The sequence below is a fragment of the Puma concolor genome, chromosome B4 (genome assembly GCF_028749965.1).
Source record: "Puma concolor isolate L17-30 chromosome B4, mPumCon1.1.hap2, whole genome shotgun sequence".
Lineage (NCBI taxonomy): Eukaryota > Metazoa > Chordata > Mammalia > Carnivora > Felidae > Puma > Puma concolor.
Genome location: NC_141673.1, coordinates 63829420 through 63844928, shown reverse-complemented (window position 1 = coordinate 63844928; position 15509 = coordinate 63829420). Strand labels below are relative to the sequence as shown.

Here is a 15509-nt window from a genome sequence, read left to right as displayed (position 1 = left end):
CCATATTGTTAAAAAGTATATATTTTATGCATATCCATGTTTGTATAATACCCACGTTTATATCCTCTTTTCAGTTATGCCTGTGTTGTATTTCTTATGTGTTTTCTTCTCGTCCTCCTTTAATGTTCAGTGATGGCTGTTTCATGCCTGCAAGCTCTTCTCCCCCTCTGTCTACCTCCCTTTCCATGTCCATTACTGCCCATTCAGCAATGCCTTCACCTCCCTGTCTGCTTTCAGCATGGCCTTCATTCTTGGCTCCTTTTCTGAGCTCCTCCAGTTCATTTTCTCCTTTATTATCTCATTCAATTGCCCCATTTGTTCTCTTATTTTATCATGGTGTCTATTTCATCGAATTCTGGGAAATATACTATTGGAATTTTTTTCTGTTGAGTGTTTTTCACATGCCTCTTGTTTGTCCCTGTGTTATTTAATGGAAGGTGCCTGTTGTGATTCTGGAATGCTTCCTTTATCTCTGCCTTTGTTTTTTAATGAGTGTTAATTTATTTTTGAGAGAGGAGAGAGAGAGAAGAAGAAGCAGGGGAGGAGCAGAGAGAGAGGGGGAGACACAGATCTGAAGCAGAGAATCCAAAGAAGGCTCCAGGCTCTGAGCTGTCAGCACAGAGCCCAACACGGGGCTGGAACCCATGAACCGTGAGATCATGACCTGAGCTGACGTTGGACGCTTAACCAACTGAGCCACCCAGGCACCCTGGAATGGTTCTTTTCTGACCAGTGCTCATCTGTAAATGAAGCAAGCCCTTTCTGGCCCTGCCATTTGCAGGAGGTATTCTGGGAGGGGGGCCAGGGCCATATCCAGGCTAATGGGATTTCTCATTATGACACAGGGCTGTGTGAATAATTCCTGTAAGCTTTAATTCTGACAAGCCAACAAAGGTCACCACAGAGTGGCTCACAATTTCGTCTCTGCTTTCTTTGCTTCACCAACAAAATGCTGCCAATAAGCCCGGACTGATTCCTTATTCAGCCCAGCCTTCACAGTTTTGTGAAACTTCATGACAAATGGGGTCCTGCCTCCAGCCCACACACCCAGTTCTGATTGTTGCAAACAAGGGATTCTTGGATGTGCACCTGGTGAAGTGTCCTTTACAGGGACTTAGCAGCAGTACAGTGAGTCAACAGTGTCTGGCACGAAGGAAAACCTGTGTTGGCTTTGTTTGGTGTTCCTTCGTGGTTATTGAGTTGTTTGGTTTGGATTTGTTGGTGTTGAGTGTTCTTCCCTGAGATCTGCAGCTGTGGGCATCTTCTCTCTGAGTTTCTTAACAACTGTCTTGCATTTTTCTATGTCTGTGAGAATATTCTTCTATTTCTTTTAAGGTTTATATATTTTGAGAGGGTGCAAGAGGCGGGGCAGAGGGAGAAGGGGACAAGGGATCCAAAGTGGGCTCTGGGCTGCAGCAAGACCCACGTGGGGCTCAAACTCACAAACCATATCATGACCTGAGCAGAAATCAGATGCTCAACTGAGTGAGCCACCCACATGCTCCCTTTTTTTTTTTTTTTTTTTTTTTTTATGGATTTTAGATTGTTTCATGTTGGTGGTTGAAGGTGGAGTTTACTTTTTTGTTTCTTCTTCTTCTCATTTTTGGGTATTTGAGAAGGAGGAAATCTTCTCATTTGTCTCTACAATTAAGTTCAGAAGGCTCCCATTCACACATTTATATTTAAAATATCATACAAACTAAAATATCAAGCTAATCAATTAAAAATATTATTTTTTCCTCTCTCACACTTAATGAAAACAATTTTATTCTAAGCGGATGTCCTCGTCCTAAGGGCCTCTCTACCCTAGAGCCATGCTGGGAGTCACCTGAAAGCTTTCTGTAAGACATCATATTTACTGTCAGTAGAAATGTAATCCTCAATTAAATGCTCTCCTCGGTGTGATGATTTACTTAATACTTTAAAAAAATTTTTTTTTCAACGTTTTTTATTTATTTTTGGGACAGAGAGAAACAGAGCATGAACGGGGGAGGGGCAGAGAGAGAGGGAGACACAGAATCGGAAACAGGCTCCAGGCTCTGAGCCATCAGCCCAGAGCCCGACGCAGGGCTCGAACTCACGGACCGCGAGATCGTGACCTGGCCGAAGTCGGACGCTTAACCGACTGCGCCACCCAGGCGCCCCAATACTTTAAACAAAATTTGTATCCTTGAACGTTTCAGGTGGATACAATTGCAGAGAATAGCATATAAACCACCATGTACCAATCACCCAGATTAAACATTTATTAACATTTTCTCATGATTGTTTCATCTAATCCCTTACTTTTTATATCTAAATCCTCTACTACTCTTGTTGAAGTGACTTAAAGGAAACCCAGACAGCAAGTCATTTCACTTGTAAATATTTGCAGGTGTGTCTAAGCAATAATGACTTTTTAATCCAACTGCATAACACTACTATAGCTTTCCTAAGAAACAGGTTTTTTTTAAATGATATCTAATACCCACTTGTATTTGAATTTCTCAGGTCATCTCAAAGATGTTTTTTTAATCCTGGTTTGCTTGATGCAACATCCTAACTAGGTTCACATATTGCATTTAACAGGTATGTCTCTTAAGATTCTTCTATTTGATAACAAACTCCTTCCTTTTCTATGTGTCACTTATTTGTGGAGAACTTATTTTTTCTACAGAATGTCTACCTCCAGGCTGTGTCTCGTTGTGTCCCATCAGTGTCACATAACTTCTTCCATCCTTGGTTTTCTGTGTACTAGAGTTTGTATTGAGTTGATTAGATTTACTTCCATTATTTCAGGCAAGAGGCATTCTGGCTGTGCTCTGTACTCCTGAGTGCATTGTATCACGAGGTACATAATGCTAGTTGTCTAATTTTTAGTGATGTTAAGACGGATCAGGGGACATTTGTGGTTCAGCCCCACCCCTCCACTGAAAGGTACACGATAAAATTTCATCTAAGATTGTAATATTCATTGAGCACTTCCTAGACTCACTATTTCATTAGGGGTTGCAAAATGGCACCTTTCCAATTTTATCATCCTGTGTCTGCATTTGTTAGTCAGTACTCATCTATAAAGAAGGAATCTTAATGTTTACTTTTTAGGTAACCTGATACTAACTTCATTCAGGAGAGTGAAACAAAGTTCTTGATCCTTCCCTGTTTTTTTTTTAATGTGTATTTATTTTTGAGAGAGAGAAAGACAGAGCACAAATAGGGGGGAGAGGCAGAAAGAGAGGGAGACACCGAATCTGAATCAGGCTTCAGGCTCTGAGCTGTCACCACCGAGCCCAACTCGGGACTGAAACCCACGAACCCCAAGATCATGACCTGAGTTGAAGTTGGACACAACCAACTGAGCCACCCAGCGGCCCCCATCCTTTCCCCTTTTAAATCACTTTTTAGAGTAACGGATTCAGAGTTTAGCAATTAGAAAGGTAATCAAGATTTTTAGTTTGAATTTTTGGTATAATTATAAACTCACAGTTTAAAATATCTATATATTTGATATGTTTTCATCCATTGCAGCCATTAGTTCTTTGGGTGCTTAAATTGTCCCATCTTAAGCCAATGGGAGTTCTTCAGATTGGCTTCTGTGTTCTTTTGACAGGACCCATTCAGCTTCTACAGCTTCCTTGTTTTCTGAGACGATCTGTCTCCAGCTTACCTTGTACTTACCTTGTCACTGACATGGGACCAACCATTCTGCCAAATAGCTCCAGTTCCTTATATTGGGAAATAATATTCATAAAGTACAATTTGGATGAAAAGAGTACTCACTTTTACTGGGTTGTCTTTGCTTTGATGTCGTTTCAATGGTCAGAACTAGGAAAGATGTAAGAATATATTTAAAAACAAATCAGAAGCTGGGGCGTCTGGGTGGCTCAGTCGATTGAGCTTCCAACTTCGGCTCAGGTCATGATCTCATGGTTTGCGGGTTCTAGCCCCATGTCCGGCTCCATGCTGTCCATCTCTGTGTTGTCCGGCTCCATGCTGACAGCTCAGAGCCTGGAGACTCCCTCAGACTCAGTCTCTCTCTCTCTCTCTCTCTGCCCCCCCCAACTCGCACTCTGTCTCTTTGTGTCAAAAATAAACATTAAAAAATATTTAAAAAAACAAATCAGAAGTTATGCTAATATTTTCAATTTAAAAAGAATGTTACAGAATGGTTTTATACCTTATTTATTGTTTCTCACACTGAAAGCTTGGCCCTGAATGACATAAATATATTATGTATTTGCTTTATCCTGCAATATACCTATGGTAGTATCAAAAGAACAATATCAATGTTAGTATTAAAACTAGGTCTACTGAATACAGGTTAAGATTTCTTTGTGGCTACTTTCTCCAAGTGCTGTGAAGGAAAACAAGTTAGGCAAAGGGCATGGAAAGAAAGTGGTGAAAGAAAACTTTCATGAGCATTCAGATAAATTCTAGGCTGGCAGTTTCAGACAGAAGCAGGAACACAAGGGCCTCCATTATCACAATGGATGGAGCTGAGTCTCTTAAGTGAAAGGAATACAGATACAGATGACAGCGGCCTTACAGAAGGGGCTGCTAAAGGGGCATGAGGAGAGTGGGGACTGCAACAGTGTTGGGGGAAGTGGAGCCTCTGAGTGGAGCCTCCAAGACCAAAAGAGGATGGTTTTCCTGCCCCGTGACTACTTTTTAGTGTCAAAGGGAGTCCAGTAAGTGAAAGCATTGAGAAGGAACTGCCCAACAGGAGTCATGGTCAAAGAGGGATACAGCTACTTCCAGAGATGGACACCTCACACTCTTTGTCCTCTCATCCTTGGATCTACTGCCAGTTTTTAAGGCCAAATACAATGACTAGTTAGCAAGCAAGGAAGTCTGTAGGGATTGTTTTCTGGGGCATGGAGCAGAGCAGAGAAGAGCAGCATGCTCTTAACCCCTCTCTGAAGCATTCCCTCCCCTGACTGTGCTGCACCCCTGCCCCACCATGAGATGTGATTCCATGCATTGGGACATGCTCAGGATTCCATGTTTCCTCTCTTCCTTCCTTCCCTCTTTCCTTCCTTCCTTCCTTCCTTCCTTCCTTCCTTCCTTCCTTCCCTCTGTCTTTCCTTCGTGGTACAAATTATTCCAATTTTGCCACTGGGAGCTCTTTCAGTGGGCTTTTTGATTATTTCCTAAATTTTTGTCACTGAAAGATGCTATAGCATTATCTTGTGTATTTCCCACCCCAGTCCTAGTATCAGTCACTTTTCCAGGGAGCCTTCTTAATTCCTAATGGTATTAGTCAGGGTTTTCCAAAGAAATAGAACCAAGGAGACAGAAAAAATATATACACACACACACACACACGTATATACGTATGTGTACAAAAAAATCATTGTAGACTTACGATACATACAATACATATAATTAAATACATACATATAATTATATAGATCATAAATCTATAATAAATAAATAAAGAAATGTTTTATTATGTAATATATATAATCACATGAGCCTTAAAATAAATCTTTTTTTGTATATACATGTGTGACTTTTGTATGCATATATATATATATATATATAAAGAAACTAATTTTTATTTTTTTAATGTTTGTTTATTTTTTGAGAGAGAGAGACAATGTGCATGTGGGGGAGGGGCACAGAGAGAGGGAGACACAGAATCCGAAGCAGGTTCCAGGCTCTGAGCTGTCAGCACAGAGCCTGACGTGGGGCTTGAACCCAGGAGCCGTGAGATCATGACCTGAGCTGAAGCTGGATGTCCAACTGCATGAGCCACCCAGATGCCCCAAAGCTTGCTAAAATTTCAATTGAGATAATGTTGAATCTATATAGCAAAATGGGAAGAAATGACATCTTAATAATATCAAATCTTCTAATCCATGAATATGCAATATCTATCCATATATTTACACTTTTGACTTCTTTCATCAATATCAATATTTTATGATTTTGCACACATAGATCCTCTTCACATTTTATTAGATGGATGCCCAAGTATATTTAATATTTTGATACTATTATAAATGATACTTTAAAATTTTTCAACATTCAGTTCTTTACTACTGGTCTATAAAAAAGCAAATGATTTTTTAGGTAGTGATCTTGTGTACCACAACTTTGCTATACTGACTTGTTTATTTGAGGAGGTTTTTAGATTTTCTACATAGACTATCATCTCATCTGAGAATAAAGAGCTTCATTTCTTCACTTCTAATCTGTATCACTTATATTGATTTCTCTCATCTTATTGCACTAGTTAGAGCTTCCAGTACACTGTTGCATAAAAATGGAGAGAGAATACATGCTTATCTTATTCTTGGCCTCAGAAGAAAAGGGTCCAGTATCTCACCAGCAAGTGTGATGACAGCTATAGGATTTCTTTTTTATTAAAAAAATTTTTTTAATGTTTATTTATTTTTTTAGAGAGAAACAGAGAGACAGAGAGACAGAGAGAGACAGAGTGCAAGCTGGGGAGGGGCAGAGAGAGAGGAAGACACAGAATCCAAAGCAGGCTCCAGGCTCTGAGCTGTCAGCACAGAGCCCGATGCGGAGCTCGAACTCACCAACTGTGAGATCATTTCTTGAGCAGAAGTCAGACACTTAGCTGACTGAGCCACCCAGGCACCTCTATAGGATTTTTTTAAATGTTCTTTTTTTAAAAGTTTTTTAAAATGTTTATTTATTTTTGAGACAGAGTTTGAGTGGGGGAGGGATAGGGAGAGAAAGGGAGACACAGAATCTGAAGCAGGCTCCAGGCTCTGAACTGTCAGCACAGAGCCCGACATGGGGCTCAAACTCGTGAACTGCAAGATCATGACCTGAGATCATGACCTGAAGTCTGCCACTTAACTGACTGAGCCACCCAGGCTCTTCAACTTAATGTTCTTTTCTAAGATGAGGAACTTGTCCTTTATTCTTTGTTTGGTGAGATTTTTTTCCTTTTTTTTTTAAATCATGAATGGATGTTGGATTGCATTATATAATTTTTTCTGCTTTAACTAATACAATCATATGATTTTTCTCCTTCAAAATTTTGATATGGCGAATTACATTGAATGACTTTGAATGTTGAATCAGCTTTGCGTATCTGCAATAAATCCCATTCATTGTGGTGTATAACTCTTTTTACATCATAGGATTCAATTTGATGATATTTTGTTGAGCACCTTTGTATCCATGGTCATAAGAGATCATAGAGTTTCTCTATCTGGTTTTAGTATTAGAGTAATGCTGTCCTCATAGAATGAGTTAGAAAGTGTTCCTCCTGCTTCTATTTTTTATAATAGATTGTCAAGAATTGGTACCATTTCTTTTTTAATTGTTTGGTAGGATTAACCAATGCAAATATCCAAGACTTGCGCTTTTTAAAAAAATTTTTTTAAAAGTTTACTTATTTTTGAGAGAGACAGAGACAGAGAGAGAGAAAGAGAGAATGAGTGGAGGAGGGGCAGAGAGAGAGGGAGAAACAGAATCTGACACAGGCTCCAGGCTCTGAGCTGTCAGCACAGAGCCCAATGAAGGGCTGGAACCCATGAACTGTGAGATCATGACCTGAGCTGAAGACTGGAGCTTAACCAACTGAGCCACCCAGGCACCCCTAACTTGTGCTTTCTTTTTTGGAGGGTTATATATTATTCATTCAATTTCTTTAATAGATTCAAGGCTATTCTGATTATAAATTTCTCCTTGTGTAAGCTTCAGCACTTTTCTGTATTTCTATTTTGGCCCATTTCATCTAAATTATCAAATTTATGGGGCACCTGGGTGACTCATTTGGTTAAGTGTCTTACTTAAGCTCAGGTCATGATCTCACAGTTCGTGAGTTCAAGCCCTGCATCAGGCTCTGTGCTAACAGCTCAGAGCCTGGAATCTGCTTCCGATTCTGTGTCTCCCTCTCCCTCTGTGTCTCCCTCTCTCTCTCTCAGCCCCTCCCCTGCTTTTGCTCTGTCTCTACTATCTCAAAAATGAATAAACATATAAAAATTTTTTAATTATCAAATTTGTAAGTATACAGTTTGTTAGAGTTTTTCTTGATTATAATTTTGACGCACAGGCATCAGAAAATTTTAATTTAAATCCATATACAGTTTTTTAGTGTCCTTTAAAAAATTTTTTTTAAGTTTATTTATTTATTTTGTGAGAGACAGAGACAATGCTAGTGCAAAGGGGCAAAGAGAGAGGGAGACAGAGAATCCCAAGCAAGCTCTGTGCTGAAGGTGCAGAACCTGACACTGGGCTTGAACGCATGAATCCTTGAGATCATGATCTGAGCCAAAACCAAGTGTCAGACATTTAACCAACTGAGCCACCCAGGAACCCCTTTATCTTCTTTTTGTGTATTGCTATATCCTAGATAAATTTCTTTGTCAATTATTTTACGTTCCATTATTCCACATGGGAATATTAGCATGTGTGGTGAGTGGGATTAGATTTTGGAAAGCAATCATCACATATCCGGTATTAAATAAATTCTGGGCAGGGAGTTATGTCAAAATGAAAGGCTGACACTGTTCCTTGTGGGAATGGTTACAAGTGAACACAGCAGGGTGCTGATATAGCAGGACCCAGAAACATCTTTATAAATTAGCCAATTCATGAGAATTTCCCTTGTGCTGAGTTGGGGTTAGGGGCATGGGGAAAACAGGGACTGAAAACGGTGACTGGTGGTTGGGAAGCAGAAGTTAACAGACCATCTTTGCACTGTATCCTGAGTTTTCCCTTAACCATTCTTAGAAACCAGAGCAGGCCAGGGCACAGCTAGAGGGGATGCAAGATCATCTCATTGGAGCACAGAACTTGACTTCTTTGAGCCTCTGTTAAGGAGGTCTAGGAGGTAAGGAATAGGGAGATTCCATTCTTGTTTTGTCTTCAGACTTCAAGAGGTCAGCATCTAAGATTTGTGCCTGAGTTTGTAGACCCTTAATTTGCTCAGATGTAGTGTTTTCAAGTTTTTCATGTTGTGAAGATTATGGGACTTCACATCCACGTACATATAACGTCCCGCATTTGTACTAGTTTCTTAAGATACATTTCTAGAAGTATACTTCCGGTTCAGCAGTATACACATATTAATTGCTATTGTCAGGCACGTTTCTGGGTCATGAAGGCAATTGCAAGTAAAATCTAATCTCTTATTCTCTTGTCACTATTGTCTGGCTCTAACTGGACAGTACTATATTTCTCTGGGCATTATGGGTGGCTGCTGGGGCAGGTGGCAGAGAATCTTACAGACCAAGTCAAAGAGGCTAAGATGCTACTCCCAAATACAGGCAGTGCAAACATTTTACATTGATGGAGACCAGATGCCTGCCACTCCACTTGACAAGCATTTACATGGAGTCTAATCTGGCAAGGAATCCTGCGCATCAGGATGCGAGACTGAGGTTTGATGAAGCAGTCTAGAGGATGGGAGTAAGTACTGGGGATTGGGAGTATTCTTCACACGATAAGGCATTTGTCTGATGAAAACACTCAGGACCCAAAGGTAATGAAGCAAGTCACTACTCCACCATGAATTATATTATAAATCTGCTTTATTGCATTGGAAGAGAGCAAGGAGAAGAACACATGACAGGGACACATAGAGTTTATCTCTGTTTATCATAGAGCTGATCACTTATGCTTTCACAAGCACTGTGAGGGAAGGCCTCACTACTTGAGAGATGGGGAATTCATGGGCCCGTGGAAGCAAGAAGAAGTTGCTGTGTCCTGGAGTAGGACCCAGGCAGTGACCTTTGGATGGTGAGCAGTGGCAGCTCAGGTGGAGCAGGTATAGGCAGTGATGAGAAATGAAGGCACTCAGCAGGTTCCGCTCAGAGTCAGAGAGTAAGAAACCAGAGACGGGAGAGGAGAAGCAGCCTGAGAGAGGGCAATCCAGTTGTAGATGGGACAACGTGGGGCCAAGAGCTGATGGCAGGACTTAGTGCTTGTAGCTCTTCCTAGTGGAGGATGAGGTGGTGGTGTATTTGATGGTGGAACTGCTGCCCCCAGAGGAGCTGAAGCCACCCCCAATGCCTCTGCCGCTGCTGGAACTGAAGCCAGCTCCCAGGCTGTGGCCGCTGCCATAGGAGTAGCCGCTGCCTCCGCCCAGGCCTGAGCCACTGCCCACACCGCTGGCACTGCCATAGCCGCCAGCGCTGCCATAGCCTCCGGAGATGGTGGACTGCACCACAGCTGTGAAGGGGAGGGAGACAAGGACACATAGGACACAGTGAGCTCATTCTGCCAGTCTGAGTCTCGTCGGAAGGGCTAAGAGCAAGGGAGAGGGGCAAGCAAAGTACTTACAGATGTTGACTTGTCCAACACCTTCCCCACTCAGCCTAGGAAGGGAGAAAACACAGGGACCGTGAGACCTCAGACAGCCACCACTGGACCAGAGTGGGAAGCCTCGATGTGAGGATAACCCATGAGCAAACTGCCTTTTAAGATTCTCTGAGAGTCATGATTGTGGCCATAACTAGAATGCCTTCAACTTGTGCTCATGGCCAGACATCATGGACATGTATTCAGAGGTTTGAGGAGCTTGTGTGAGTTACTCACCTGCACTCCTCGCCCTCCAGCAGCTTCCTGTAGGTGGCAATCTCCACGTCCAGGGCTAGCTTGACATTCATCAGCTCCTGGTACTCCTTCAGCAGCCGGGCCATGTCCTGCTTGGCCTTCTGCAGAGCATCCTCCAGATCAGCCAGCTTGTTCTTGGCATCCTTGAGGGCCATCTCCCCACGCTGTTCAGCATCAGCAATAGCGGACTGCAGGTTGGCACACTAGAGCAAGAAGATAGGCAGAGGGAACTCGTAATGTAGTTCTCCAGGAGAGTAGCCATACTTCTTTCTAGTGAGGAACAGTTCCAGAGCCCAGATACGATGGTAAGGCACTTCTACCACATTTTTTCCCAGTCTTTTCCTGTTTTGCACAATTTGTCTAGTCTGGGAGCCACATGAGAACATATATGCCTTTTTTAAACCACCTTCTCTGAGGGTTGGGTGGGAGACCCTATACTGGACCAAATACCAGCATAGTGGAAAGAAATTGACCCACTCAGTTTGTTTTGAGTGCTGTCTCCAAAGCCAGACCAGAACCTTTTCTCATGATTCATGTGGATGCCCCCTAATTTATACAAAATTACCAACATCTTCACTTAAGGCTACGAGTTTCACTTCTGGCCATTGAGATCTTGTCCTCCTCACTCCTAAGTTCTTCTAACATGCTTGGGCAACACCGATCTTCATCCTGGGTCACTGCTCAACTTCTGTTTCAATTCGATGTTGAGCAGATTTAGGACAATCTTGCCCCCCCCCCACTTTGGGCCTCCCCTTTTCTTTCCCCACTTGTTTCTTGTATTCCTAAACCAAGCATTCTCCTTAAGCAATCTCTTTCAAAAGTCCCTGGATGATCTTTCTACACTCTGACTAATTGGGATTGCTCTTGTCATGCGGTTGTGTCATTCTGTAGGGTTAGCACTCATCTGTCCTCATATGTGGGAACTCACTGAGGGTGGGAGCCACATGCACCCCTCTCTTTGCTCTTCCCCCAATTCCCAGCATTTCCCAAATGGTGGCTGATGGCTGCCTGGTGGTTGAGTGAGGAAGCGATGCTTGTCTTCTCCAGAAGCCCCCACCGTACCTGCTTCTTGACATGGTCGATCTCGGATCTCAGCCTCTGGATCATGCGGTTGATCTCAGCAATCTCCTGCTTGGTGTTGCGCAGATCATCCCCGTGTCTACCTGCGGTGACCTGCAGCTCTTCATACTGCAGTCCAGAGGGAGAGAAAGAGGTGCATGTGGGTTTTCACATGCTAATGGTGACCTGACTTCTCACTCTGGCATTGAACACACCCAGAGCTAGTGACGTCTCACCAAGGCATTTTAGAGAAAGTTGACGGGGCAAGGTCACTGAATACTGTACACTGATCACAGACCCTCTTTTTAATGGAATGCTGGCTGCCTAGTTCAGTTGGAGGCCAGCAATGTTCTGTATTATGTTTCCAAGGGAGCCGACTCAGGGTGAAGACAAAAGCAAGGATCACTAGATCCCTATCTTTGTAGCTAGCCTCCTGCAGCGGGATTCTTTGACTTACTCAAAAAGCACATAAATTCTGTGAATGCCTGCTCTGTGAGTGCAGGGTTCACACCTGTGAGAAATCATCAGCTTCCTTGAGGTGATTTTCCCAGCGAAGGGGGTAGGCTTGCTGGTGTCTAGGAAGAGGACACAGGCAATCCTGGGCACCTGTCAACTCAAGGCTCACCTTGCTCTGGTACCAGGACTCAGCCTCAGCCCGGCTCTTCTGAGCGATCTCCTCATATTGGGCTTTGACTTCAGCGATGATGCTGTCCAGGTCCAGGTTACGGTTGTTGTCCATGGACAGGACCACGGAAGTGTCTGAGATGTGGGTTTGCATCTGAGCCAGTTCCTGCAGAGCATAAGATCATCAGATCATCTTTCCCTTGGCCTTACAGACGTACCCCACCCCAAGATCCTCCACCCTTGGCAGAGCCCCTTCACAACAAAAAAAGAGGAGTGGGGATGCTTACTGCTTCATACAAGGCTCTGGTGAAGTTGATCTCATCCATGAGAGCATCTACCTTGGCTTGCAATTCAACCTTATTCATGTAGGCAGCATCCACATCCTGGGGAACAAGCCAACACCTTGGAGTCAGCTGAGCCTTCCTTCCCAGTCTGAACACCTTTTAGTCTCCCCATCGACTCCCCTCTTGGATGTGTGCAGGGCCCAAGAGTCCTTTCTTTCTAGAAAGGAACACGAACCCCTGATCTTCAGCAGCTCACCTTCTTCAGAGTCACAAATTCATTCTCTGCTGCTGTGCGTTTGTTGATTTCATCTTCGTATCTGGACACAGAAGAGGGTAAGACATAATTGAGCCAGTGGCAAGGATGATACAGAAAAAGTGTCCTGGAATCCCAACTTTCCATAAGAGAGATATACCCAAAAAGAGCTTCCTGCCAGTGAGCCACAAAAATGATTTTTGGGGGTCCCTAAATTGTTTTTATCTTGTTCTCTCCCCATGCACCTCTATGGCCTTTTTGCTATTTTGGGGTTGTTTTCGGCAACAATTGTGAGTTTCATTTCCATGAACATGTTTTGCTACGGAATCAGGCCCACATCTTGACCTAGTCACCCAATAGTCTTGATGTGTGCACTTCAGGGAATGGAGCCCTTTCTGTCCTTGTGCTCACTTGTTCTTGAAGTCCTCCACCATGTCCTGCATGCCCCTGAGCTCTGTGTCCAGGCGGCCCCTCTCCCCCAGGATGCTGTCTAGCTGTCTCCTGAGGTTGTTGATGTACTGCTCAAACAAGGGCTCCAGGTTCTGCCTCACGGTCTTGGTGCCCTGCTCCTGGAGCAGAGTCCACTTGGTGTCCAGGACCTTGTTCTGTTGTTCCAGGAATCGCACCTGGAAGAAGACAAGATTGTTATTTGCCACAGAAAGCCAGGGAGAAAGAGATGTAACCTGACAGGTGCCCAGGCACTTTGGGTAGTCGCCCAGGTTGGGCTATTACAGACCATGTACAGAGGGTCAGGCTGACAGTGTTGCACCCCCAACCCTATTTCGTTCCAACCTCACTGGTCTTAGTGTGAAGTTCTTCCATGGACCTGTGACATCTTCTCACCAACTAAGCTATTTGGCCTAGCAGTGTCTTTCAACATTTCTTCTCTTTTTATCGAAAAGCACAACCACACATCTAGTTAAAAATATTTCTGGGGTGCCTGGGTGGCTCATTCAGTTAAGCTTCTGATTTTTGATCAGAGGTCATCATCTCAGTGTTGTGAGATCTAGCCCCTGTCAGGCTCTGTGCTATCTCTCTACCTGTAACCCTCTCCTGTTCTCTCTTTCAGTTTCTCTCTCTCTCTCTCTCTCTCTCTCAAAATACTTAAATAGACATTTAAAAACATAGTATTTCTCTGTTACAAAGTGGAAAGTTATATTTACATTGTACTTCAGGTAAAAGACTGTTAAATGTGCAGAAACTAGTGATTTAATGCAATTCAGTTAATTACTGGATTCCATTAACTTCTGCTTTAGTGCATGATTGCCCTGTATAACAAATGCCCTAATGGTCATGGTCTAGTTCTACACACTTTGCATTTCTATATTTATGTAAATGTTTGTGAGACTTTTTTTCTAATTCAGCCAGAAATCTTTTTCTTATTTCTATCTTTATGTAAATATTTCTGACCCTTTTTTTAATTCATTCAGAAATCTTTTTCTTTTCTTTCACCTCTTTCCTCATGTCCAGAACCCTAGAACAGTTTTCCACTGGAATTATTATCTAATCTCTTAGAGTATTCAGCAGGTAAAGCTGACCGATTCTATTCTCTCATTGCCTTATTTTGCTTCATGGATAACACAAGTTGAGTATTGTTCCCTGGCTGGGTTGAAGGACATTTAAGAGACCCAGTGGTTTCAAGTGATTTCCATCACCTTCTGCCTGTTGTCAACATGGAGGCCATCTGACATCCCAGGGGAGAGCTCCTCTGAGTCCCCTTCTCCCTCCCTCCTGAACCTCACCCCAGTAGGACATTCATTGATTGTCTAGTCTGGGGAGCCTGACAGCCCAGTGGAGGCAGGTCTTCCTGGCTCACCTTGTCGATGAAGGAGGCGAACTTGTTGTTGAGGGTCTTGATCTGCTCCCGCTCCTCAGTCCTCACCCGCTGGATGGTGGGGTCGATTTGCAGGTTCAGAGGAGTGAGGAGGTTCTGGTTGACGGTGACCTCTTGGATGCCTCCAGGGGGGCACACAGGGAAGCCAGAGCCCCCATAGCCACCAGCAAAACCAGCTCCACCACCGAGCCCAAAGCCACCACCAGCTGCGGCACCAAAACCAAATCCACTGGCAGCTCCACCTCCATAGCCAAAGCCACCTCCAACTCGGCCACCATATCCGCCACTGATGGCACAGCTGCCCCCTCCGATGGAGATCCTCTTGGAGCCTCCCAGGCTATAGAGGCTCCTGCTCCCAAAGCCAGCTCCTCCATACACTCCACCGAGGCCACCCGTGCCCCTGGAGCGGGACACAGAGACACTGCTGAAGCCAGAGCGGCAGACCCCTGGGACTCTGGCTGAGCTGGTGCTGAAGCCACGGTGGCTGACGCTTTGGCTCCTCACGGTGGATTTGCTAGACATGATTCCTGAAGAGGGGAAGGCTGAAGAAAGCGTGAGAGGCTGGAGGGTAGAGCTGAGAGGAGCAGATCTGTGAGATGAGCCTCCCGGCAGCAGTTTATATATGGTGAAAATGGGCTGGGCTCCGTCCTGGAAGGTGAGCTTGCAGATTGGGAAGGGCTGATCTTTACAAATAGTGAGATCACTCCCAGCCTCTTAAAGGTATGAAATATGAAGATTGCTTCTTTGGCTTCCTTTAGTCATGGAGAAATTCTCCTGCCTTCCAGCCTTGATGATCCCAACACAATAAGGCTGCGTATGAATTCACTGAAGTCAGGAATTAGTCATGTTCTCAAACAAAGGAGACAAGGAGCTGATCTGCGATAATTGTCCCTTCCTTCTGCTTACTCAGACACTCCTCTGTGTGCCCCCTTCCCAC

General features: G+C 43.7%; 1 protein-coding gene across 1 annotated transcript; it reads right to left on the bottom strand.

The window, feature by feature from the left end:
• Nucleotides 1-9476: 9476 nt before the first annotated feature.
• On the bottom strand, nt 9477-15173 carry KRT6A (keratin 6A). The gene is made up of 9 exons (XM_086713308.1): nt 14555-15173; nt 13150-13364; nt 12742-12802; nt 12489-12584; nt 12203-12367; nt 11581-11706; nt 10501-10721; nt 10246-10280; nt 9477-10134 (listed from the first exon to the last, which is right to left on the bottom strand). The coding sequence occupies exons 1-9, from the start codon at nt 15092-15094 to the stop codon at nt 9881-9883; spliced, it is 1713 nt and encodes a 570-aa protein (XP_086569434.1). The 5' UTR covers nt 15095-15173; the 3' UTR covers nt 9477-9880.
• Nucleotides 15174-15509: the final 336 nt, after the last annotated feature.

Coding starts and splice junctions, on each gene's coding strand:
- KRT6A (XM_086713308.1), bottom strand. CDS start 15,094: ATGTCTAGCAAATCCACCGTGAGGAGCCAAAGCGTCAGCCACCGTGGC. Junction 10,722..11,580: donor TCGACCATGTCAAGAAGCAG/GTACGGTGGGGG, acceptor TTCTTGCTCTAG/TGTGCCAACCTGCAGTCCGC. Junction 10,135..10,245: donor TGTTGGACAAGTCAACATCT/GTAAGTACTTTG, acceptor TCCCCTTCACAG/CTGTGGTGCAGTCCACCATC.